Source organism: Pseudopipra pipra, chromosome 10 (assembly GCF_036250125.1).
Source record: "Pseudopipra pipra isolate bDixPip1 chromosome 10, bDixPip1.hap1, whole genome shotgun sequence".
In the NCBI taxonomy this organism is placed as follows: Eukaryota; Metazoa; Chordata; class Aves; order Passeriformes; family Pipridae; genus Pseudopipra; species Pseudopipra pipra.
In genome coordinates this window covers 7632677-7658693 of record NC_087558.1, presented here as the reverse complement: position 1 = coordinate 7658693, position 26017 = coordinate 7632677, and the positions used below count along the sequence as shown (strand labels likewise).

At 38.2% G+C, this 26017-nt stretch overlaps 1 protein-coding gene and 1 long non-coding RNA gene across 3 annotated transcripts in view; one reads left to right on the top strand and one right to left on the bottom strand.

Moving 5' to 3' along the window:
* Positions 1-3052, bottom strand: part of LOC135419508 (uncharacterized) — a 49414-nt gene extending 46362 nt beyond the window's left edge. Inside the window, exons 1-2 of one of the 2 annotated variants that reach the window (XR_010433031.1) lie at positions 2987-3052; positions 907-975 (exon numbers count right to left, since the gene is read on the bottom strand). This is a non-coding gene — a long non-coding RNA (uncharacterized LOC135419508). Of the gene's footprint in view, positions 1-906; positions 976-2619; positions 2840-2986 lie in introns of those variants that run through there. The other variant, XR_010433032.1, reaches the window with a different exon arrangement.
* A 2731-nt stretch (positions 3053-5783) lies between these two features.
* On the top strand, positions 5784-25993 carry CCDC39 (coiled-coil domain 39 molecular ruler complex subunit). The gene is made up of 20 exons (XM_064665924.1): positions 5784-5944; positions 6312-6431; positions 7531-7677; positions 8689-8847; positions 9792-9884; positions 9970-10098; positions 10615-10806; positions 12398-12501; positions 12821-12953; positions 15820-16014; positions 16698-16862; positions 18096-18233; positions 19486-19694; positions 20651-20774; positions 21960-22119; positions 22876-22982; positions 24190-24330; positions 24464-24643; positions 24873-24943; positions 25541-25993. The coding sequence occupies exons 1-20, from the start codon at positions 5834-5836 to the stop codon at positions 25701-25703; spliced, it is 2841 nt and encodes a 946-aa protein (XP_064521994.1). The 5' UTR covers positions 5784-5833; the 3' UTR covers positions 25704-25993.
* The last annotated feature ends 24 nt before the right edge of the window (positions 25994-26017 follow it).

The window sequence follows — 26017 nt, the reverse complement described above, 5'->3', positions numbered from 1 at the left end:
TTTGCTGTTAACCCTTCTCCCATTACAGTGCAGCCCCATAGGTACCACTGCTCACAGAAGCACAGAGAGCCTTCTGCATGATTGAGGGCAAGAACTTTGTAATGCACTACCTTTATCTGTCTTACTTTGGTCTACAGCAGTAAATTTTGTATGCCTCTACTGACTACTCCCTGGAAATATGGTAAAGATGTGGCCTTTTATACAAAGATAAAGTACACAGAAATGATATCCAGAGAAAATATGGTAATAGAAAAGAACAGGCTCAAACAACAATGAACAGCTCACAATCAAATCCAAAAGCATTAGAAGATTTCAGGCTGTGTTGGTAGAGTACAAATCCATCTTGGATCAAATTATTCACCCCTTTACTGTGGTCTCTTGCTTGGCCTGGCAATTAGTTCAACTGTGGAATGCTACTTAGGAGTACATTTACAATCCCTACATACTCTCTACAGCACAAATGGACTTTGGAAAGGAAGAACTTAGAGGCTACCCAGGTAAACAGCAATTACTTCATAAAAGTACTAAAGTTGCGCCTGAGAATAAAAGGCAAAGAATAAATTTTTAATTTCCTACTTTGTATTCTGGGCAATGTGAGGGAATTCACTTATCTTCTTTTTTTGCCTGTGTTTTGTCATCTCTAAAACAAGGATCATGCTACTGTATTCACAGGACTCTGCCTATTTCTTGGCTTTGACAGGGTCATGAATTTTCCTGATTTGTGTAACATACATGTGGAGCTTGGTAATTCTGTGCACTCTTGTAAGAAAATGCTCTCTCATTAGGACAAAACTTATCTGCCAAGCCAAAAGTTATGTTATTAGCATAATCCACTTTGGAAAAAAACAACATCCACAAATATGGAAAAAACAAATCTGATCTCTAACACATTCTTGAGGAACTCACCTGAGCAGATCGAAGGCAAAAATTAATGTCAGTGGATGGGCTTGATCTGCAGAAAGGGATTTTTCCATTCTGTTTAAGAAACAAAGAGAAGGAAAAAGCTATTTTTAGAATTATGATCTGAAATGCCTGTTGGAAAAATTATGAAAAGCAAAAGTGTATTTTGCCCTCTTTTTTCCTGCAAGTTCTGATTCATCATTGCATGACACAATTTTTACAACTCACATTAAAATATTGCAATTAGTTTAATCCCTTAGGGATGTAAGCTACTTTGTACATGCGTAAATAAACTGCTTTATGCTAAGCAGTCTCAGTCCCTTCCCCAAAACTGTTTAATGTAATTTTGGATATAATTAGCAACCCCTGAAAATGCAATTATTCTATAACTGGCAATTTTGCAGTAAAGATTCCCCTTCTATCATGTGGGTTTTAAAGCAAAGGGTCATTTGGGCTAATAATTTTACCTCTATCTCCTCCCCAGAGCTAAAAACTTGAGTTAACATGTGATGTCTTAAAGGAAAGGAACATGTTTTCTTGTAGTATTTTAGAAATGTACTACGACCGTGACCTACATAAAAAACTTCTGGAGGCAAAAGTGCAGTTTGGTTTCTCAGAGTAAGTCCGTGGCTTTACTCCCAAATTCCTCAGAAGGCTGATACTCGTATCATCAAACAAAAGGGTGAACTTTAACAAGTTTTGTGCTTGAGTCTGTAGGATTTGCTCACCCAAAGCACACTGCTGCATTTTCTTTTGCATTTGCCTGCTTCCACTCAGTGTAAGCAGGACCTCAGTTGCCTTTCAGCTGACTGGTGTCAATGATAATAACAATACATTTTTATTTTTAGACCACTCAAATCTAAAGGCAAGTTAGCTCTGCATACATACGCATGCACACACAAATGTAAGCAATATCTGACCATTTCCAAAGGACAACAAGTCCTTTTGGAATAGTAATGAATAGAGAAATCATCTTGTGCCCTGCATGAGATAGGTGCATTTCAAAATTTTCCTGTATAGCTTCCATGAAAATTGGCCCCTAAGCAAGGGTGTGAGTCATTGATGAATACAGCTCTAAGGCTTCACGCTGTGCAGCAAGAGCTGTAAAAGGCATTAGAGGAACAGAGGGGAGGAGGAGGAGAGAGAGAGAGGGTTAGGAGGTTATTAAATAAAACCTGGTAATGGTTTTACATGAACATTTTCTGAGCAGTGTTGGCAAACGCACATCCCAACCCACCGGGCAGCTCTTGGGCAGCCACAGCAGCGCCCTTTGCCAGGCAGTGCCCAGAGGGGCTGCACAGACCCCCACACAAATCACTTCTGCCTGCCCCAAAGGCACTGCTGTCACAGCCCCTTGCAGGGCTTGGTGGAAAATCAGGTCCTAAAAGTAAAAATAAATTGCCTTATGTCACAATGTTTTATAGTAGCTTTTCAAATGAATATTGTGGCAAAAGGATGGTTTTTTTCTCCTCTGCACCCATCTCCACCACATAAAAGCCACTGGGCTGTACCAGTAAAACCACAGCCTTTGCCAGTAAAACTATGCAAAAAGTAGAGAACAGGCCAAAGAGAATCTACTGTTGACAAATTTAAGTTTCCTCAAACTTCAGAGGTATTTCACTTTGGCTCAAAATCGTTGTTTTGGTTTGGGTTTTTTTCCCTAAGACCAATATATTAAATTGCTGACAATTTATGTCATTCACTGATAACATATCAGACCTGGATTATGAGCAATTCTCCTTTTTAGGCAACTATGTTTCTCCTGTCTCTGTCAGGATCCAGATTTCAGTATAGACATGAGATTCTTAGTCAATACACAAGTCATTATCATGCAAGATCCTCCACCCTTCAGACTTCCTACATGTTCTGATCTCACACTGATTTGTGCAGTCCCCTCAACGTCTCTTCCCATTTTTGTTTCTTGCATTGAGTCTGTACCCATCTGAAAGAAAAGATACAGTGTGGGCCATGACATCCCATTATCAAACACCCTGTGACTTGCAGATTCGCATGGGAAATTTATTATAAACAGTGATTAAATGAAACTAACTGTCTACACTGGGTTAGTTGTAAATAATCCAATAACCTTTTAAATGAGTCTTTTTTTCAGTAGGTAGCTCAGATGTACAGTCAGGAAAAAATGTTTACCTGTATTTTAAATAACAAAAGTATCACTTGTTAGGAAGCAAATAATAATTGAAATCTTGATTTTCACACAGATAACCATTTAAGGAGCTTGGGTATAAACAAATAAATAATTTTTTTTTTTTTTTTTAGCAGGAACAAGAGGAGCTGTAAGTCCTTTAAATGACAGAAACAATGAGTTTACATTTAGGTAGTTTGAACAAATGGGCACAGCAGCCTACATAAGTGAAAGTTGAATCTATAAGGAATGTTAGGAGGAAAATAGCTTGTTACGTTACAAGTACTTCTGTTTCTCTAACACCTTTAAAAATAAGAGCTAGACTTTAAAAACAAACAAACAAACAAACAAATCAACCTTCTGCGTTTATATATATATTTAGGAATAGGAATTATATATTCCCTCTTAACTGAGGAGTTGATAAATGCTGCTGTTTTAAGAGACACCAACAAAACCCCCCTGAAATCCACAGACACGCAGCACCATCTGGTGGATTAGCACGGCTGGCAAACGGTTCTGCATTTACACAACACATTACCACAGGCTGGAGAAGGGAAAAGCTGTACAAAGAAAAGCATATAATGGAGATTTGTTTAGTCAGGGTCAGGCAAGAGAAACTGAGGTGTTGGAATTTCCATGAAAATTGTGAATTAATACTCTCGACTCATATAACACTTTATACTTCTCAGACACTATGTATAAATCTGCACTCACAAAAACATGAACAGAAAGTTTATGATTACAAAAATTCAAAAGTTTGGTATGTGTATTAAATAACTGGATCAAGATTGATTTAATTAGGTTTCTTGCATGTATACATTATGGCACGTGATTATAAATCACCATTTTTCACTGGAAGCCTTGCTTAGCAAACAGGACTGCCTGCTCACCTAATAACAAACAGCTATCTGATAATTTGCTTTCTTCTTCTCAGGCACTGTGTGGTCTTGTGTTATTTCACACACAAGCTCAACTCAAGGTTATCAGGTGCTCATCACTGCAATGCCACATTGAATTACAGATGTTAATTTAAAATCTCTGCAAGGCAAGTTGCATTTATTTTTCACATGCAGTGAGAAAAAGGAGGTTCTCGTTCTGGGTAGGAAGGAAGGGGCTGCTACCGTGTACGCAGCGATGTGCCATTGTAGTCTCTGACATCTTTCTAGTAGCTTGTAGCATCTTTGGAATTCCCCCTTTTCATTCAGTCAGGTCAGGTCACTGTACTCTGCAATACCTGGCTCTTGGCACGGACCCTCCAGCAGGTCAAAAATATTATTCAGCACATCCTATAAACATCCACAGTCCATCATGCCAGGTAAGACAACAGGGGCAAAAAAGATCTGCCTCACAAGGTCTGTATTTTTTCCACAGGTAGCTTGAGGAACTGAACCCTGTACCATTCCTCTGTTTCAGAGAAACTGTTGCTTCCAAACATTGTTCATATTTTTTCTTTCAATACTTCAGTAATAATAATGTGGGACTCTTCTCAGGGGATGATCAGTGAAGCGACCAGCGATAATCTGCACAACACTGCAAGTCTCCATTTTGGTGCCTCCTTATCAGGAGTGACTTTCACTTGTCTTCAGCAATTTTTTCTTCTCTGAAAATACCCCATACCACATGCAAGATCAGTGTCTTCTGCTATGGGCAGTGTTGCTAATATACCATGGGCTCGTTGTGTAACAAATATCACTGCAAACTCCTTGCTCCTTCAAACCATCTCCCAACCATTTGCCAGTGCTTATTGCTGTTTTGCTCAGGCACTTTTTAATCATGCTTGGATTAATTCCTTTAATGTCTTTTCAGATGCTTCAGCCAGACAATAGTCACCAACAGAGGGTTTCTCCGTCAAGACTATGCTTCCTCTTTTTAGGGACTTTTTACAAGAGCATGTAATGACAGGACAAGGGGGAATATTTTCAAACTAAAAGAGAATAGATTCAGAGTAGAATATTAGGAGGAAGTTCTTTGCTGTGAGGATGGTGAGGCAATGGCACAGTTTGCCCAGAGAAGTTGTGGATGCCCCATCTCTGCAAGTGTCCAAGGCCAGGCTGGATGGGGTTTGGAGAAAACTAGGATAGTGGAAGATTTCCCTGCCCGTAGAAGGGGGGTTGGAACTAGATGGTCTTTAAGGTTCCTTCCAACCTAAACCATTCTGTGATCCTATGATTCCTGCCAAGGCTGGTGTCCCTGTCTCCATCCATGAATGGTGGAGCTCAATGACACGTGATTATTTGCAGCCCAGCAGTACAGACTGGTACAAAAGGTAACATCCAAGTTCATATGGACACAGCATGAGTGTTTACGGACACCTGAACGCAATCTGGCTCAGGAACCCACCCGTTAATTGTGACGATAGTTCAGAAACAGGACACACACTGTGTACCTTCCCAGATCCCTCTTATGTGGTGCCACCAGCAGCAGGTGGGCTGTCCTGCTGTGTGACCCCAGAACTATTTGGTGCCACCAGCAGCAGGCGGGCTGTGTGACCCCGGACCCGACGGAGCCGTGGCTCGGGCTGGCGCTGGCAGGGAGCAGCTGAGCCCGGGGGGGCTCTGAAGCGCTGCCAATGGCTCTGGGTCTGACACCCCCCTCTGCGCACACGGTAACCGGCCCCAGGCCCCCGTGACCCGCAGACAGCCGCGTTCCTGCGGGCACCGAGCCCAGGACTGTCCCCGCCCGGTGCCCCGGCCCGGCCCGGGGGCGGTGCCGCCGTTGCCTCCCGCTGCCGCCCGTTGCCAAGCGCCCGGAGCCGCCACAGCCCCGGCCCTGCGCGGCACCTTCGCGGCCATGGAGAGCTTGGACAGCTCCTCCACGGCCTCGGTGCTGGCCGAGCTCGGCTGGGACAGCGCCTACGCCGTGCCCGTGGCCAACGCCGAGAACAAGGCGCTGGAGGACGAAGTGAGCGCGGGGCTGCGGCCGGGAGGGAGCGGAGCCCGCCTGCCCCCCGCGGCCGGGCAGGGAGGGAGGGATGGAGGGAAAACCTACGAGTTCCGCGGAGCTGCAGAGGGCACCCGGGAGGGAGATCCTGCCTCCGAGCGTGGGACCCGCATCCCCCGAGCCCCCCGGGAGGAGGAGCAGGATCTGTGCGGTCCCTTAGCAAAGCTCGGGGTTTCCCCCTGAAACCTCTCATTTCAGTGCTTTGGAGGAACGCAGCGTGTGCTTCTTACATTTTTTTATTAATAATCGCAACGACTTATCCTTAAGTAGTTGCAGGTAATAAGCGCTCAGCTGCAAATAGTCACTTGGCGATTCTAATCTTAAACAGCTGCACAAGATGCAAAAGGAAAAAGCGAACCTGAGGAATGAGCTGACCAACTTTAAGGAGCGCATAGAAGCCATGACGGCTCATTTGAAGAACGTGAGACAAGACTTAAGCTTCTCTCAGGTAAATCACCACCACAAGTTGATCTGCTTTATCAGGCAGACTTGTAACCTGAGTGTCTCTCTGTGACTGGTATCCCTGTACATTTTGCCAGCTTTGTTAGAGATCTTTTTTTAGGCTTTTTCTCCTAGGATTTCCACAAGAAACAAAAATTAAACTGTATATCTGAGTGATATTATTTGATGGTCATTAAGAAGATCACCCTAGGTCAAATGAATGTACCTAGAAGAAAGCCAAGGAGGATACACTTTAGAATTCTTCATGAATGGGGGCTTTCGAAATTATTAAGAAAAAATTGATCAAGGAAAACAAAACATCAGTGTATGGGAAGAACAAATTTATACTCTTTATAATGGTCAAGAATTAGTGGTGAAATGCTAGTGAAGAGTTAATTTACAGACCTGAAAAATGATGTGACATGGTTAAAGTGTAAGTCTTCACTTACACGCTGAGTTAATTGGCCAAAATGGGTAGTTTAGATTTCTAAAGAGTCTGGAGTCAAAGCTTTACCCCCTTTAGGTAAAATCTTATAGGTGAAAAACTCTTATTCCCTGCAGCTGAATAATGTCTTAATGTTTGGGGGTTTTTCATGTGCCAGATTCAAGTTTTAGTTTGAATTAGAAGAAAGAAAGATTAGACAATACAGAGGTACTGCCATAGGCCAGCCTGGTGGAGGTCTGTCTCATCCCAAAACAACAAATTTTTTATTTTGTTTTATTTTATTTTATTTTGCTGCACCTGCTGAATCTGATGTAAAGTCACTAGTGATTAAGAGACTAAGATTCTAAGATTTTGATGTTGAAAGGTTAAGATTTCTGAATCTTGGGTGAAAAATCTTTGAGTTTTTAGGGCTATAAATGGTTGATCTGTGGATACTTGATACAATGTGCGTACGTGTGTATATATGTATATATAAAAATATAAGAATACATGTATTTGAGATACTAAAATCCAAACAATAAAGTTTCTCTGAAAACTCCTACATTTACATGGTGAAATCACACCATCTGTGACTTGGGATTTGATTGTATGTAGAAAAAAGTTTGTTTGTTGATATATACCTTTTGTTTATTGTAAAATGCTGCAATTCATTATTCTGCAGTATCTTTACAGAGCCAGAGAGAATGAAATCGAAACTGAACAACACTTTAAAGCCCTTGCTGAGAGAGAATGTGGACGTCTCAAAAGCGACCTCAAACGACTGCAAAATGAGTTGATTTCCTTAGGAGAAAAGAAAAACAGACAAGAAGTAAGGTTTAAAATTTTTGGAAGAGAACACCTGTATTGCAAAATTTTATAGCTTGTCCTCACTTGCACTTACAGAAACAGTAGTATAAGTCGAGAATGGCTAATTATAATTAAAACTTCTGAACTGTAGTAGATGACATGGATGTGCTTTTCCCTGGGAAGGCAAATAAAAGGACACTGAGGATCTCCTTGCTTAGACTTGTCAAGACTTAGCAAACATTAATTAGGTATTGAAAGACTTTTGTTCCTAATGCCAGATACAGAGCCACACATCCATATCACTGTCTTGTTAATTCTCACAGGTATTTTCTTTATGGTTTAAAAATTAAATTGTTGGTGCCAATCTTTTCCACATAAAATAAACTCTGGGCATGATTTCAAGATCAAACATTTGTTTCACGTAAAAAGTAATCTAATGCTATCCAATTATAAGTGGTTTTCTGGGATTGGAAATGTCTCTTTTTCTTTCTATGAATTATTTAAATTTTTTTTTTAATTTGCTCTATTTCTTCTGATTAAGGCTGTTTGTAATCTCTGGTCTCTCCAAATAGGTAGCAGGATGAAGATATTCTCACTATTCTGCTGGGTGCAGATTGTCCCATTTTAGTGTCAGGAAGTCTCTTCACAGTCACGTGGGGACATTTGAAAATTGACATGCAGGATAAGGATCTAAGAGCTTGGTCTTAGCATTTGAGGGAGGAACTTTAACTTTTGATGCCTCAGATCAGTTTATTATGTGGAATAAATATCCCACATTTAAAATTTATTTAAATTATTTTTAAAATTATTTACATTTCAAATTTGTGACAACTTACTGTCTTGTTTCTTCTTTGAGAGCAGGACATCCAACAGCATTCCTCAAGTATAACACACAACTAATAAAAAACCTAGCTATTCTATGGACAAGATATGTGTAAATTTGTTACAGTAGCCTGAACTGATTGCTTCAATTACTATTCAATGAATATTAGACATTTTGTATTGACCCTTTAATTTTCTCTTATTTCATAAGAATACTATCAGTAAAACAATTCAGAAGTTGGAAGACTTAAAAGAACAGATGAACTGTGATGAGGAAGTCCTGGAGAGCTGGCTAAAGGAATTAAATCGTACAGATAATGATGCTCTTGCAATCCAGAAGTATGCACAGCAGGATGAAGGGAAACTAGGAGTAAGTAGAAATGGAAACTAAATGGAAAACCATTTGGGCATTTGAAGACCTTGTTATATTACTGAGTCAGACAGGATGGAAACAAGATTTTGTACAACAGTGCTTTTAAACTGGTTTCCATTTAGCACAACAGTGCAATTCCATATGAGGTTCATTTTAAAGATCAGAGAGAACAGCTTTTACAGCAATGAAAGGCATGGTTTAAGACATTAATTTGCTTGTTTGTCTGGGTAAAATTTAAATTTTTCTGAGAGGGTGCACAAATAGATAATAAAATCTGGAAAACAGTGCCACTGAACTCAGAGGAGTTGGATCAAAAATCCCCTCCAAGTGTGGATGAATAGTGTAGGTTTCCCTTTTAGAACCAAATCTGTCAATATGGCTGAAAACAAAGTACAGCTACTTCAGTAAAGCTACCTGGAATAATGAAAGATATAAACATATATATCTGTATAAACAGAGATTCCAGTCACAAGTTCATACTTTCTCAGGGTTAGTTCTCAAGTATATTATTAATATAGAGATAAGTAACCTGGGTTATTATTCTTTTTAGCCTTTAAATACAGTGAGGAGAAATTTGATTTTTACTCATTAAGTACTTAACCCAAAAACTTAGTTTACACAAACAGTCTCACTGCTATCATTTACAGTAGCAGTCACACAGCATAGTAGGAAGAGTGAAGTAGGACACCACATATGCATTTACACACAGTTGGGGGGTTACTTGGCCCTTGTTGCAGTCTGGTCCCAAGGGCTGACATGATTATGGCCTATTGTATGACTGAAAATCTGGGAGGCTAAACTGTCAGCTTTTTGTTCTTAAAGCAGAATAAAATTGATGCCTCAGTAATTCAATCCCTAATTGCAGCAGGGCTTTAAGAATCTATAAGATGTGATCTATTTGTTTTCAAATACATGATATTTTCATATCCTTTCATTTTCAGGCATTAACCTTTCAAGTAGAAAAGTTGACCATACAGGCAAATCAGAAGCGCAGAGCTCTTGATAATGAGCTTACAGAGACCTTAACAGCTCAGGTTTGTGCTTAAGGTTCTTGGAGATCCCTGGTTACATGTGACATTTTTAACACCAGGAATCATGGGGGTACTTTCTTTTAAACAGATGGAGCTTGACAGAGCAGCTGAAGATTGTCGCCGAGTTCATCAAGAAAGGCAAGAAGTCATCAGGCAGTGGGAGAATGCAATACAACAGATGCAAAAAAGAGATCAACAGATTGATCATTGTGCTTTGGTAAAACTGCTGGAACTGATCCATATCTGGATTTTGCTTGGTTTGGTTTTTTTCTTTTTAAACATCAGAACTACAGTATAATTTTCCCAGTAGCTAATCTTTTACTTAACCTTTCAAAATACACAGTTTTCACTGAATAGCTATAAATCTGTCAGGTAAAGAAAGCCTTATTACTGTTAATAATTTTCCTCTTGCATTTCATTTGTTGCAAGTCTATCTGAATGTTTGTTTAGCTTTTTTTCCCCCTATTCACTCAATCAAAAATTATTTTCATATGAGTTTATAGTGTCACTTTTTTTTGAAATTATTGGAATATTTTGGAAGTTTTCAATCCAAAACAATTGTAGTATTTGGTGTTGTGAAGGAGCTGTGGAATAAAGTAATTTTAAGGATGATAACTGGGCTGTCTCATGCAAATAATAGTTATAATAGCAATTGGTCTTCTGGTTGTATCTTTAATTAATCTAACATATCTTAACTAATGCAAACAAATATAAAATACTTTTATCCTGATAGCTAATTGCAGAGATAAAACAGGAGATCAGAAAGAAAGAAATTGTGCTGAAAGAGAAGACTGCCTTTTTGGTAAATGAAACTCTTAATAATATGGAATATGAAAAGAAAATCTCTTCTGCTGAACGGAAAGCCAACCGCCTCCGAATTGAGTATCAAACTCAGGAAGCCAACAGGGTTCGTCTGCAGGATGAGGTGAGGATGACCAAACAGCTCAGAAAAACAGACTGAAACTCTAACTGTGGTCCAGATGGAGGAAATACAGGAGTAGCATTTCCTTTTCCCTGGTTTTATGCTAGACTCTTAATAATTCAACAAAATGTTGCTCTTCTCAGCCTACTCCTGATTATTGGGATCTGAATCCTTAAATCCTTTTATTGAGAGTGGTGAAAAGATTAGCTGGTATTCTCTGTTGTGTTGGTGTAAGATGGATGAATTTTCTCTTAAATGGTCTAGCACTATTAGATGCCTCAGGAGGTGTGTCCTGCCTTTAGCACACATAGACTGTATAAAGATGAGAAATCTCCTCCAGATTCCAAACAATTCCTGTCCTGTGCTCTCAGAAGTGTATGTTGATGGGCCTTGTAATGAGGTTAAAATTCCTGAGGAAAAACTAAATGGCTTTCTAATCAAGAGGCAGTAGGACAGGGCTGCCCTGTGAACAAGCCATGCTTGACATTGTCCATGCTTACTCTACACTTAAAGCTGGGAATGAGCTGCACTGCTTAATGACTTACACACCTGTAGAAGTATTTCTAAGAGGTAATTCAGGTTTCATGGCTCTGTTGAGAAGGGATACACTTGTATTACCCGAGTAAATTTTCTCTCAACAAGAAAATGGTAACACTGGGCTACTCAGCAAGCTTGGTGATTTTTAAAACCCTTGCATCTGCTATTGCCTTAACTTTGGATAGCTTTTCTGTAGCAGGTGGTTCATAGATTGATTTCCTAATTAAACTGTAGGTAGCTCAAACAAGGGGTAGGCTATTAGATTACCCCATAATTCATGCTAACTGGAGGGTTCCTAGAATTGGTATGTTTTCATCTCAAACTGTGAGATTCTTACTTGAAGTTTTTCACAATTAATGCTCCATAATGGGATAATAGAACAGTCTCCCATTATTAGAACATCTGTGCCATGCATGTGAGAAACAAGGAAAGAAAGAGATAGTTCAGCCAACAACTTTTTGGCTCTAAGAAACCTGCTATACATGTCCTTGATCAGGTTTCTTCATCTGTGAAAGTGAAGACAATTACACTTATGCTGTTAAGTGATACTTTGAAGAGTAAGCTACTGATTGTAAAGTATTCCTATTGTGTTTAATGACTGTCATGTATTTTTTACCAAATTAAATATCTGTGCATTTTTGTCACAGTGGTCCCTTATCTTAATCAAAGTAATTTTATGTACCCAACAAAGTTTAATGTAGAAATATTTATTAGATATATAAGGGCATCCATGTTTCATGAAGAACCTCATCAAAGTCAGCTGTGCACTATAAAACCATGGTTGCACTTGTACAGATGCTGTTGGGCAAACATTGGAGCCACAGCATCTTCATGATCCATTCTGTAGCTGTAATTATTAAGCATTTTCTCTCAATATTCAGACTATGTAAATTAGTTTACTAGCTTTGTCAATTTACAGTGCCTTACTTCTCATTTGGAAAGCACTGTTAAAGATTAATGGCATACTTACCAATAAATAAGTCCCTTACAATTTTAGATATTCGGACACGTACCAAAGTAAATAATAGCTCGATTGCTCTATTTTGTAATTTATTAGCTGGAAGCTTTGAAATCCACTGTGGACAGAACTGCTTCTGATCTAGAGTCTTTGAGAATACAAGTAACCAATCTGAAGAAAGAAATTCAGAAGAAACAAGCCAGGTAAGAAATATCATTTGTAAGGATTAGTAATACAATCAAATCCTTGAGGTAGCGAAGAACCTTAAATAATGTTGATGATTAAAGCCTCCAACTTTCTGGGTCCTTTATGTCCTGCATAGTTTCTGAACTGGGCAATTTAGGGAATACTCAAAGTAATCCTTGTTTTTAAAGGGTGTGAAAAAATCCTTTGGATTTGGATATCATAGACTGAAGTTTAGCCCACTTCATACAGCAACTGCTCAGTCAGGTTAGCTGCTTGCTTTTGGCAATTGTATAGGCAACAAACATTTAACTTGTTAAATCATGTCATTTTGTTTAGATTAAACTTTATAATTGAAGGAAATATAAATCTTTCTGATAAACTGAAGCTTGTGACTGAGGAGACACTCAGTTCAGAAGAGAAAGCTTTAAGGATGGAAGAAATACTGAAAGCAGAAGAAAAAGCTGTTGAGGTAAAATGTTGTTCATGGTTTCCATAAATGAGGATTCACTTGAATTTGCAACTCTATTATTTTAAAATAATCTCTATTAAAATGAAATGAAAGTATTAATATGACATGTAGCTCTTTCATCAAATGCTGAAGTAATCTGCACGTAGATATGTCAGCATCTGTGCTGAGAAAACTGGAGGAAAATAAGAGATCCTAGTAATTTAGAGGAGTATATTAACATAGGATGATACTCATCAATAACGTGAAAGAGTGAGAATCTTGTCAGGATGACTTTTAAGTAGCATTGCCACTGAAAACTTCTTAGCTCTAGTAGAACACCACCAAAACTTATAAACCTGCAAAGAGCTGTGATTTTGCTGAACAGATTAAAAAAGATTTAGAAATCTTTTAATCAGATTTGGCTGGCCTAGTCTGCTCTTCATTATTTTAATTCTACTACATGACACTCTATAACATCTGACTTGTTGTGGCCTATTAAATAATTACTGGCTTGCTTTAGATTCCACTGTGTATAAAGATTTTGATCTGGGAAGCGACATGTGCAAGCTGTAAGGTGACTTTTTAACATGTCTAGTAGTACTTCCTTTTAAATTCAAACCCCACTTATTATGTTGCCAATTAATTCTAGGAATAAAATAATCTAATTCTTTAGCATCTGATGAGCTGCAAAGGGCATTTGAATAAATGCAATGTTGTAATACAATCATCTGAACTTCCCTGCATTTCAGGAAATGCTTATGCTGTTTTGTCATTGTGCTACTAATTCTCCTAAAGTATTTTCACTATTTAGCTTCTGACTGAACATGAGAGAAATATTTTTAGTATTTTGCTGGACAATTGAGCACTGGATAAGCTGAAGCTTTCATTACTGTAGAATGACCAGGTTAAATTAATGTGACAGCAGGTGTGACAACAAAGCTGTATCTGTGCACACAATTGCACACTTTTTTCTTTCCCCCTATTTTGTGTTTTATGTAGCATGTATGTGAAATAATGCCTTGCAGTAGATTGAATGTTATTTTTCAAACTTTTTAACTCCACAGGCATTAACTGTACATTTTAAATACACTTTCAGAAACTAGAGACAGGATGTCTTTCCGTTATAGAGTTTCTTAATTTACAGGCCTTGCTGTTTTGGCTCTTCAGATAATTTGAAAACAAGTTATGGTATAACATTTCATTAAAACCTTATTTGCTTCCCCTTAAGACTGTTTTCAGGGTGGCTAAACCCTTAGCAGGGTTTCTTTACTTGTGTCTGTGGTGGATAACCCAAAATGACATTGAGCCTGGCAGCTCCACAGCTCCAGGCGAATATTTTAGCTAGGATGAACTGTTCTTGAACAATGTCTGCAATGTATTAGTCAGAAGCATGCCTTCCATCACCATTAGACACACAGGACTATTTGCTGCATCTGTTAATTTACTGTGAAGAGATATTTACAGGAACAATGTGGATGAAATGTCCCCATTTTGCGCTCTAGTTCTGGGATACTTCTCCCTCTTCAATTTTTGGCAAAACACTGTTGCACACTGCAGCTTAATGAATATTTTATCTCTATTAACAACCTCACTTAAAGAGAGAGAAACAATTCTGTTAAACAAATTAATTTAGGTATGCACAAAAAACCACAAAGTGAAGGTCAAAGCAGGATCCAATGACAGTGGATGAATTCATCATTGCCATTAGCTTCAGAAATACAGCTCAGCACTGGCGACATGCTTAGAAACCAGTTTGCTTCCAAAATTAAATTCCTTTGTTCAGGCATGATCCAAAGACCACTGACATGTGCTACAGTCCATAACAATTTCATATCAAATTTACAGTTGCCTTTTATGTCCTAAGTTTTGGATTTGGAATTGCAGCAAGTTCAACAACAAAAAAAATTCTGTTTGGTAGAATGTGGACTGTGACTGTGAACTCTTAAAGAAGGAGCTGAGTTATCTTTCACCATTATTTAAGCCAGCAAGAGGGTTGTATACATATTAAATCAAGAATAAACGAATTATTAATCAACATAGAAAAGTCTGATCTCAGGTGTTTTGCATATTAATTTAAATGTACATCTTCAAATTCTGTACCAGACTTGAGCTAAATGTAAATGAGTCCTTTGGAACAGGAATGGGAAGTCATATCACTCATTTTAGGATGTACCTTACAGGAAACTGGCTTGAGCTTTGGATAGTCTTTGGTTATTTGAGTTGAGGAAAGAGGGAGGAAAAGAATAAAATTGTCTTCCTTGTTAGGCTTATAAAAAGAAAATAATCTCAATTTTGTTGGTTTTCAGTACATTTCAGGTTACCTGAAACGTTCAGCATTGTCTTCCTGTAACAGACCCTACTAAAACCTCATTTCCTGCACTGATTTAGGTGTTAATGGCAATTTACCTCTGAGAATAAGGAAGGGATTTTGAAATGTGTAATTTTTCAAACAGAATTGTTCCAGCTTATATAAATACACATGTACACACAGAGAGTTACAAGTTTTAATAAACCATTGAAAACCTTCGTAATAATTTCTCCAAATATTCACATATGCTGGAGGCAATGAGGAGGTTTTTTTAAAAAGATGACAGGAATTTAAATTTCTGAAAGGCTGAAAGAGTAGCATTCTCATAAATGGGAAAAAAGTCATATAATAATACGGTAGGATTAGATTTAAAAAATAAATAAAAAATATTACTTCAAGTCAAATACTCTTCTTGCCAACCATTTTGAAGACCTATGAAATTCTATGTTCATATTAATGGATACAGTATTAAAAATTTTAATTTTCCTATATATGACTAATAAAAGCAAGTAATTTCCCAAAAATTACTTCTGATGTGATTAATTACTTCTTTCCGCTTAACAATCAATTTGTTACCAGGAAAAAGAAAATGAAATGAGACAGTTAAAGGAACTACTTTTCAAGAAGAATCAGGAGTTAAAAGTGCAGAAGGATAAGGAGAAGGTTGCTCTATCAGAAATTGGGGGAGCTCAAAAATCACTTAGAAATCTCCAGTGTCGACTGCACAGACTTGATGCAGAACTGTTTAAACAACAGGAATTAATATATAACCAGGTAAAATGTTAATGTACTTTCATACTATGACTGTTTCTTGAGTCTACTGATAGGGAGTTGCTTAAATTCTGTAATCTATAACATCTTTCCATTTAGGAAATGCCATGCAGTACAATTTATTATAAAGTCTGCATTTATTTCTGTCTCTAGATGTACAGATAAAATTGAAATTACTGAAACTTGCTAAAGTATCACCTACATTTTGCACTTGTGTATTTCATTATTTTTTTGCATTTGCTGCTTTTCCCACTAATTTCTAAAATCCATTCTTTACTTTGATCCCTCTGAACCACAGACACCTCAGGGTGTATTTTTTAAGCAATACAAGAGGTACATGCCAAAATCCTGTTATTTACTAATTGGATTATGTGCATATTTCCTATGCACCACTTTGAAAATTTGCTCTTTTATATCAGTATCCACTGGTAACAGCAAGATGGCAACTCCCCTGTAAGCCTCCCTACAGCAGCCTGTGCTGAGTGTGCTTTGTTACTCTTCTAGAAGATTACCCCTGAACCATCACTGCTCATCAGTCATCTAAGATACTTTGCTAATGAGGTCTATAAGCCAGAAATGATTATAAAAACAATAGTTTAATTGGGTGATTGTCCTAAAGCCAACGTTTAGATCCAAGTTTATTGCTTATCTCATACTATTAATTCTCTTAAAATTTATTTTAACAGGATTTTTTTATTCAGCGAATACAGAGACGGCTGTCACGGTTAGAAGGGGAGGTTAATTCCGATGAAAAAGAAATTTTGGAAGCAAAAGTTGCTGAACTTAAGAAAACCCTAGAAGAAAAGAAAAATGCCTATGATGTTCTACAGGCACAGTACAGGAAACTTCAGGTGACTTCTTTAGCACATCAGGCTGACTGTGCAACATCTAGAAACCTCAGGGAATTAAGGAGATTGGGTCTTATCAATAACAGATTAAAAGGCATCTGAACTTTATGTAACCCATGTGGAAAACTTCATATATTCCCTATACCCAGAAAAATAGGTTATTACTGCCCAACTGAGACACCTGAGCATGAAGACCAGCATTGCAATGTTGGAAAGACAAGCTTAGCTTTCATCAAGGTCTTACCAACTGCTTGCAAATGTCTGAGTTTATTGTTAGGACCTTGCAGAAATAGGAGAATGCTATTTGTGAAGCTGTTACTTTTATATTTTTCATAAATTCATAAGTACAGTTGCATTTAAAGTTGTCCAAAGTCACATTACTGAACTGAGGGGACAGTTGACCCCATCCTGATCCATAATTCAGAAATACTGTTTTGCTGGTTTTATTCCCATGTGAGAATTTTGCATATACATGCTTGTCCTCTGGTTTTCCTATGCAGTGATCATCCTTAATTCTTTAAAAATGCACTTACCTTTCTTGTAGAGAAAAACCAACCAGTTATTCTGTAGCCGGTTTATAATTTCTTTGTATAAGTATTGTCTTTGAGTATTAATCAGTTATATTTTAACAAATTTAGAAAACTCTTTTCAAAGAGAAGCCAGAGAAAGTAAAAAGTCAGGTTTTTTAATAAAACATAACAACTGGTTTCTCAAAGTGATAGCTGAGAAAGAATTTGACTTAATGAGGGGAAGAAACTACTTATAGGAGAGCCCTTTAAATCTTGTCATTGCATGGATCTCCAGTTAATGTTGGGCAAGTAGTGCCCACACCTGAGTTTTGAAGAGATGGGAAATTGAGCAGTGAGCACAATCAAACCTTGAAACCCCCCTCCAGGAATTTTACATATCGAAGACAGATGGTTTTATGAAAACAAACTACAGATATCAAAGTCATGGTCAGACATGCCAGGAGATTTTTTTATCTAGAACAAAATATATGATTATATTAGAATTGCCTTATTGGCCAAACAATTTATATTGTATAAATAACAACTACTAGACTCCAAATAAAACAAGCAATGACATTAGTATTGCAACAGCACTCTGCCTGAGGACATGCCTTGCAGTTTGCAGAGCAGCATATGGACACATGATGACGATGGTTCCTGGTTCCAGGACTTAAAATTATCTCATTTAAAATTAACTGGTAGCTTTTGTTGCAATTTACATTCACAGAATGATGTCCAGTTCGTGAGGAGAACAATTCATAAGACAGGAGAAGAAACAAGTGCTTTGGTGGTGAAGATAGATGAACTAAATCTTTACAATGAGAGATCAATTCAGGATTTAAAAAAAGCTAAGGCCCTTAAGCAGGTACAGTATTATTCCACAACTTTACTAATACAGGACACATCTGTTTGTTTGGGCTGTTGTCTGCCTCCCATGGTGCTATATCATTATATCCATAAAAATCCTTTTTGTAGTTTGTCTAACTTACCAAACTTTCAGCTTCAGCACTATTATCTTACTAGACAAAGTGTTGCTTCTCCTCTCTATACAGCATAAACTTTGAGGAGGTATCAATTTAATCCCACATTAGTTATACCACAGTATCAGTGGATGGTTACTTTTTTTCTGAGAAGCAATTACTTTTAAAATAGAAAAGGCCTTTACTGTTCAAGGATGTCTCTACCTAGCACTGAGTGTTTTTTCTCAATCTGTGATGCCTACTAACAAGTTTGGCACAGTTTTGTTATTAAATTGTGAGGGTTTTTTTCTAGCAGATGGTTTGGATCAATCCATATTCCAAAATAAGGAGTTAGAAACAAAATGGAAGTCCTTCTCCTCATGTTAATAAACAAAAAATATGGTTCCCACTCCTCTAATTATTGCACTTTTTTTCCTGCAATAAGCTTTAGTTCCTCAAGGAAGCACTAACACAGCAGAACAAGATGGTTTGAGTAGCAGAGAAGAGTTTTGCTGTCAGCTTTACTGGTGCACTTGCTCCTCAATGAAAACTCTTTCCCTAACATGGGACTTTTCTTTGGGGATGAAATTCAGGGCAACAAAAGAAAGAAGCTGATGGCCTAAAACAACTCAGATAAAAATTGGTACAGAGTTTGTGATCCATAAGAGATTTGAAGAAAATGATTCCAAGTGTTTGCACGCTAAGGAAGTTCACCACTTGCTGCTTTTCATAAGCTTTGGTGTATAAAAAGTTTGCTCATGTAACATGACTTGCAGACCTACAGGATCTGGAACATATTCCCAGATGGTTTTAATGGTTCAAGAAAGATATTGACTGCTTCAGAAAATTCCTTGTAAGGTTTCCTAACTTGTTTCAAACCACCTAAACTGAAGAAGTTGTAGATGGAAAAGTCTAACAACCCAAAACTCAGAGTGAATTCCAAGCCTGATGAATTTGTATAAAACCAATCAGGAAACAATCTACCCCTGTCACACTCACCATGTAAACTGTTGGCAAATAAGAAAATGGCAACATTTTGAAATGCAGAGCAAAATGAGTCTTACAGTTATATATATATTAAAGGTAAAATAATGAATAAATATTGATTTATTAAATTATAAATAATCATAATTTTGGTACCTTTTTGGCATTTATTAGGACATGATGGTCGACAATAACCTCCTAAAACTAGAACTGAAGCGCCTTAAAGATACTCTGTGTAATAAGACAGAGAAAGTTCTATCAATGGAAAAACAAAGACTGGAGTTAAATAAAGCCATAGCAGAAAGAGCTGAGGAAATTAAGATCCATAAGGCAATGCTGGATTCCCAGATAAGACTCGTGGAGCAGGAAAGGCAACGCAGAAGGTAACTGTACTTATATAAATTAAACCTGTAGCTTTGAGTATATTTTATATGGGGACTTAGTGAAAAGAGAAACATTTTACCCAGTTTCACCCATAGAGAAATTGAAGAAGAAATAAATCTTGCTCAAAGCTATATACTAAGACAGGAGAGGCCAGCAAGAGATCCCTTCTCTGACATCTAGCTGCAGCTTTAGCCCCTTGGTGATTAGGTTTGTGATATGTTTTGGTTGGTTGGGGTTTTTTCTTCTTTTTAACTAATGAGCTTTCCATTATGTGGAAACATAATGTATAACATCATAAATCTTCCGAATTACATATGTACCCTCTTATAAAATAACTTTTCCCTCCTGTAATAACCAGTGCAAAGTATCTGGGAAAGCTTTAGCCCTGAAATCCCAGTGAAATATCCAGCCAAAAATGAACATTCCAGCAGCTGAACTGCCCTGCTAACCACACCCCACACAATGGGAAATTAGAGTGATTTAGAGTGGCTGAGGCTTAACTGCTCACCAAGAGTGCAGACTGTGCCTTTCTTCCTTTGGTAATTACCCAGCTAATTGATACTTTCATGTAATTTGATTTGGGGTTGTTCTCTGCTGTTGCTTGTGCTCATCCAGCAGTGGCAATGTTAAGATACCATCAGCAGGGGCAGCCGTAGGACTGAAACGCCAAATCTGTAAATTTTGGGAAGGACTGTGGCACAGCTTCCCAGGATGCAGTGATCTGGAATGTCAAAATAGATTTGACTCAGTGTAGGTAACCAGAACAATGGATGTCTGTGGCTGGGAGAACACAGAAAGCAACCAAGACCAGTAGCAGCACAACTGCTGCTCTGCCTGCCTCCTGCTACAGGCTGCTGGAATAACACCAGGAATTTAAACTGCCACAGCAAGAACTGCCCACAAAACACTACCAGACACTTTCTCAATCCATTTCTTTTCTCCCAAAACAAATCAGTGCTGAATTTCAAGAATGCCTAAGTAAAATTGACAAACTGAGACGCAGATATGAAATTTTTACTCTTGCCATGATGCCCCCTGAAGGAGAGGAGCAGAAAAGTCAAGCCTACTATGTGATTAAGGTATTTTCTTAACGTATTTCACTTTAATTCAAGTCTCTAAGCTATAGATTTCCCTGGGCTCTATTCAAGTAACTAAGGCAATCTCTTTGCTTACTGCTTACTTTGAGTCTAATTGTTTTATGTTATTTCACATTGCTGGTTATTTAAATGATACAGCCATTTCACACGAATCTCTGTGGAGCCTTAATTTTGAGCAGTTTGAACATTTCACTTTAGTGCTCGCTAACTTACAAAGACACAAGAATTACTTGCCAAGTGGCAATGCTATGAACTGAAAACTAGTTTATCACAGTCTCACAAGATCTTAAATTCTACTTGTCAGTTATTTCTAGGTATTTATCACATGGTGTTTGCACCTTGAAGAATGTCAGCTTTCCCCTTTCACTTACCAATCATTCATGCATACTTCAGCTTTTAACTGAAAAAAAAAAAAAATCAGTCTTTATCCATAATGCAATACCCTGGTTCTGGAACAGGAATCTATTATTTTTGATCTCCACAAATTCTCTGATATCTTGTTAAGACAAAATGCTTCCAGCTGTGAACTTGGCTCTGAAGTTCATATTTTTCATATTCTTAAGTGTTAAATTTCTTAATGATAGTATTTCTGCTACTGTGAGATCCAAAACAGCAGAAGACCCTCAGCAGAACCCATGTGGTCACTGTGGGTGTATAAAACACCCTCCACACCTACAGAGATTTTTCTCAGTGTCATATTTTCTGAGGGCATAGAAAATATTTCACCTGTTGGCTGTTTCTTAAATCTCGCTGGTCAGGTAAATGAAAAGTTACAAGTAATTCCTAAACTGGATGACTTCTAGCAGTCTCTCTGTGGTTTTATATAATGTACAATCTCAACTCTTGTATTTTGTGGGTGAAGATGTGAAACATGTGCTGCAGTTCAAGTCAGCAGTGCAGGGGATGGACATTGCTCCCTACACTGTGGATGCTGTTGGTCAGGACTTGGAGGGCTTAGCTGGAGAGGCAGATATCCATCATGAAATGCACATGGATTAAATACCTCAAAGAACTTCCAGTACTGTAAATAACTAGTCCTCCAAGTCCCTCAGTCACTCAAATCTCAATTCAAGTGACTTAAACCCCTGGCTGGTATTTTTTTCTCTATAATGATCCTAATACTTTCAGTAAATGTGCAGGCACCTAAAATACCTGTTTTGCTTTCAGGCTGCACAAGAAAAGCAAGCACTTCAACAAGAAGGTGATGATTTGGAAGCAAAGATCTGCAAAGCTGAGAAAGAAATCGTAGCTCTGGAAAACACTTTGCGTGTTCTTAATAGATGCAACAGCAACTTCCGAAACTCTTTCAAGGAAGTCACTGAGACAAGTATGTAAAATAGGAATTGCTGTTTGCTGTGGGGGTTGGTGATGATCACACAGCTCGGGTATGTAGTGGGGAAATTCCACGGCACAAAAGAATGAATCAGAGAGAGACTAAACTGAGAGTAGCAAAAGGGAGTGTAATTCCCATGCTGCTGTGAATAGCTCAGCAGAACAAGCACAGAAGAAAGTGTAGTCAGGTGTAATTAACTAAGATTTATGTTGTTCTTTCAGATTTGTGTGAAAATCTCTAAGCCTGTATACACTTTGTGAATAGTCGTAAGTAGGAACAGACGGGAAAGGCAAAGCATAAAGATGATTCCTGGGGGATCATCACTGGGAGGAAGTGGTGTCCATTGGAGTACAGGGGCCTAGTGGATAACTGCACTGCCACTCAGACTTCGTAACCTTGCTCTCTCTCACAGTGGAACTTTTTGTTTAGTGTCTAAAAACCATCACTATGAGAAATTACATAAATAATAAGTATTATCTAGAATTAAGTTTAACTTTTGTGCCCTCTACTGGCTCTGGAACCAGTAGCTTTTAAATCATTTTCCCTCATGAAGCTAGTTACTTTTTCAAAGTAATCTGGAATTAGTAGGAGAGTATTTAAAAAACCCACAAATCTTGAAGTTGCTGGAATACCATCAATACCAATATAGTAATACTCTGTGATGCAGCTCCTTTATGGTCCAACTTATTTTCAAGTGAAAATACAGTTGTATACACAGCAAAAATGCTGTCTCATTGTTTGGGATCACAGGTGAGGAACGTGAGGAAAGACTGAAACTAGAGGAGGAGAAAAGGGTTGCTGATGAAACATACAAATGCAAAAGAAGACAGATTATGGAACTTCAGGAAAATCTCCAGGTAAAATAAAACTTCTAGTCAAACAGACAAGACTGCAGCACGTGGCTAAACCCATGCAAGCCATCCTAGATGAAGATTAGGAAATTGTGGCACAAATTTTTGTCTGGTCTTTTATATTTGAGTGCTTACTTGAATTTTCTTGAATCACAACAAAACTTGAGGTTTTAAGTCGCACCTACAGCTAGAAGTTTCAGAGTCCAGAATGCACTGACAGATGCTGTTCTGGCAGCCACTAAATCAGCTGTGCTTTAGTGTGCAGCACATGCCACTATTGCATCAACACACACATCCTATGTCCTCTGGCATTTATGTCCCAGGATTTTTCTGGAACAAATTCAGTTTTATTAGCACTGAGGGTGCTTCAGTTTAAACAGAATTAATTTAGCTGACTCATAATGTAGCAGGCTGAGCACTAAACACAGGGAAAGGAGAACTTGTGTTCAGGCTCCACAGCAAGGACTCATTCTTGGTTCCCCTGGTTATCGAAAAGCCACTTGGACCTTAAGAAAGAGCAACACTTAATTCTGATGTGTGACATTTAGTTAGAACTTTATTAGGCAGAGGAAATCGAGGAACACTGCCACATGCACAACTGTTCTAAGCCCTGAGTCAACAAACGTTCCTATTGCTTATTCTACCAAAGCAGGACATATCTCTTCTTTCAGATGTGTTATTTCTTAAGGTAAAGGGACACAGATATTCATCAGGGAGTAAACCCTGGGATATAATGAGGTGTTACAGCACACCCTTTCCTGCCTTTTTATTTATTTATTTAAAAAAAAAACAAACACAAAAACAGAGCTGCCCTTATGGAGCTGATTTTATTCATTCCAGTCAAAGGTATCCATCTCTTTTCACAGGAAACTATGTTGGGGTTTCTTAGGATAGCTTGCACTAGTAAATTGGTGGCGTGCCAAGTAAATAATTTGTAGACACTGCTCAGAAGCAAATCTGAAAACACATACCTGCAACTTCACTAACAGTACCTTTAAAGTAATTTTTTAAGATATGTAAATTACCTGGTAGTCACTTTATCCAGGTCTGTGTCCACTAAACAAAGTTTTGAGTTATCGATAGCACTAATTGCTTGAGGCACATCTAGAAACAAGTAGTAATGACAACAAACCCTTTCACAAAGAAATACAAAAAGCGAAGGGATACCAAAACTGCTTTATAAACTAACACTGCCATTCAAATGAATTTGCAGAGCATGGAACAATACCTTGGTGTAGCAGAGAAGCAGAAAGCCCTCTTCCAAGAGCAAAAGGAGGAAAAACAAGATCTTATTCTGCAGTTGAACAAGGACATCGAAGAACAGAAGACAAAACTAGAAAGGGTTATAAAACAGGTTTGTATGTTACTGACAACTTCTACCTTCGTAGTGATAGTAGTGCAGGTTAAACTCTGGTTTTAACTTAGCAGGGTTCTGAAACAGTGTTGTATTTTCATAAGAACAATGCTTTAAAAATATTTGTGTTAAGTGTTCCAGACTATCCAGAGAAATTCGGTCTCTGAGGCAAAATGGAACAAAAACAGAGGAAGAGAGAGACATTGATCTTCGTGAATTGAAAAGCTTCAACAGAACCGTCAACCAAGTGATAGCTGATGTTCTAGAAACAAATCCTGGTTTAACTGCAACCTTTCAAATGTACTTTAACCAGGTGAGCTTTCCAGTTAACTGCCACCAAAATCTTGAGTGAGAGCTCCAGCCTGCTGCTGAGCTTCTTTAAGGGCAACTCCTAAATTCAACAATATACTTACAGTAAAACAGGAAAATGTTCATCCCTTTTCCACAGCTCTGCAAATACCCAGCACTATAAACCCTCCTGATATCCCAGTCCTATTATACAACCACCACTTCAACTTGTTTTTTCTTTCCAAATTTTCTAGTCCAATTTAGAGCTTCCTACTGCTTCTGCTGATGGTAGCCATAGTTCTCAATCCACACGACATACTACCAGGTAAGTTGGGTTGGTTTGATTTTTTTTCAGATAAAGTTTAAACCAGCAAAATCGGTTCCTAACTGACAGAATTTTTCACTCCCAAAGGTCTTCTCAATTGTCTCTACTTTCTGAGGACTCTATAAAAACTTTCTTCTTACACTGTCCTTTAAGTTTACCAGATTTTTCTAGCACATGATGAAGTTTACTTCAGCATCCATCAGTTTAAAATAAAACTGTAATTACAGAATAATTGCATTTACATTTCCTAACCCTGCTCTATTTAAAAAGTGTTCTTACAATATAAAAGCACAACTTTGAGCCACATTTTACACTTGGTAGTGTGAACTCCCCTTCCTGATTAAATAGAGAAAATATATATGCTTTTACTGATATCTTCTTCCCCTGTCCAAGGTATGCTCACACAGTGCCTGTGCCACACTGACCAGTTATGGTCTAACATTCCCAGAGGTTACTGAAGCCACTAGTGAGATCTTTGCGGGGATCTCAGCTGGAATGAACACAGCTGCTGGGTGGCTGCTTTGTGAGCCACCCTTGGCAGCTCTGTTTTAGATAAAGGAATTTCTGTATCTTGATCAGTAAATTTTTGTCTTTCAGATCCTTCAGAAGAACAAGTTCACTCTCTAGTCAGGCTTCATCCCTCAAAGTCGTTGAGCTGACCTTGCCTCTCCCCACTCCTGAGGAAGCAGCAGCTGTTGGCTCACAGCCACCCAGCAGAGGCAGCACCTCTGGTATTTTTAAAGGCAAAAAGAAGTTGTAAGTCATCTAGTTGAGATTCCTTAATTTTTGCAACTGACCTATATCCATGGAGTTACCTGGAACACTTGCAGCAGAAGTACAATTGTTATTGTGTGGGCTGACAGGTATTTGCTCCTTAGTGTGGATCTGACACCCACCTTTGCAGATCTCACTGGGGACAGTGTTACCTCCTCCTTCAGTAACGCAACCACTGCCTTCAGGCTGCTTGTAGAGCAAATCCCAACAACAGTGCTCAAAACCAAAAGTTCATACTTAAACTTACCTAGACAATAAACACTGTTATAAAACCTCTCTTCCACTTTAGTTGGTTGGTTT

What these genes read in the sequence shown, in the direction of transcription:
- CCDC39 (XM_064665924.1), top strand. Translation starts at nt 5,834, where the DNA reads ATGGAGAGCTTGGACAGCTCCTCCACGGCCTCGGTGCTGGCCGAGCTC. An exon ending in AAGCTAAGGCCCTTAAGCAG is followed by an intron (nt 18,234 to 19,485) that starts GTACAGTATTAT and finishes GGCATTTATTAG; the next exon opens with GACATGATGGTCGACAATAA. An exon ending in TCCACACGACATACTACCAG is followed by an intron (nt 24,944 to 25,540) that starts GTAAGTTGGGTT and finishes TTTGTCTTTCAG; the next exon opens with ATCCTTCAGAAGAACAAGTT.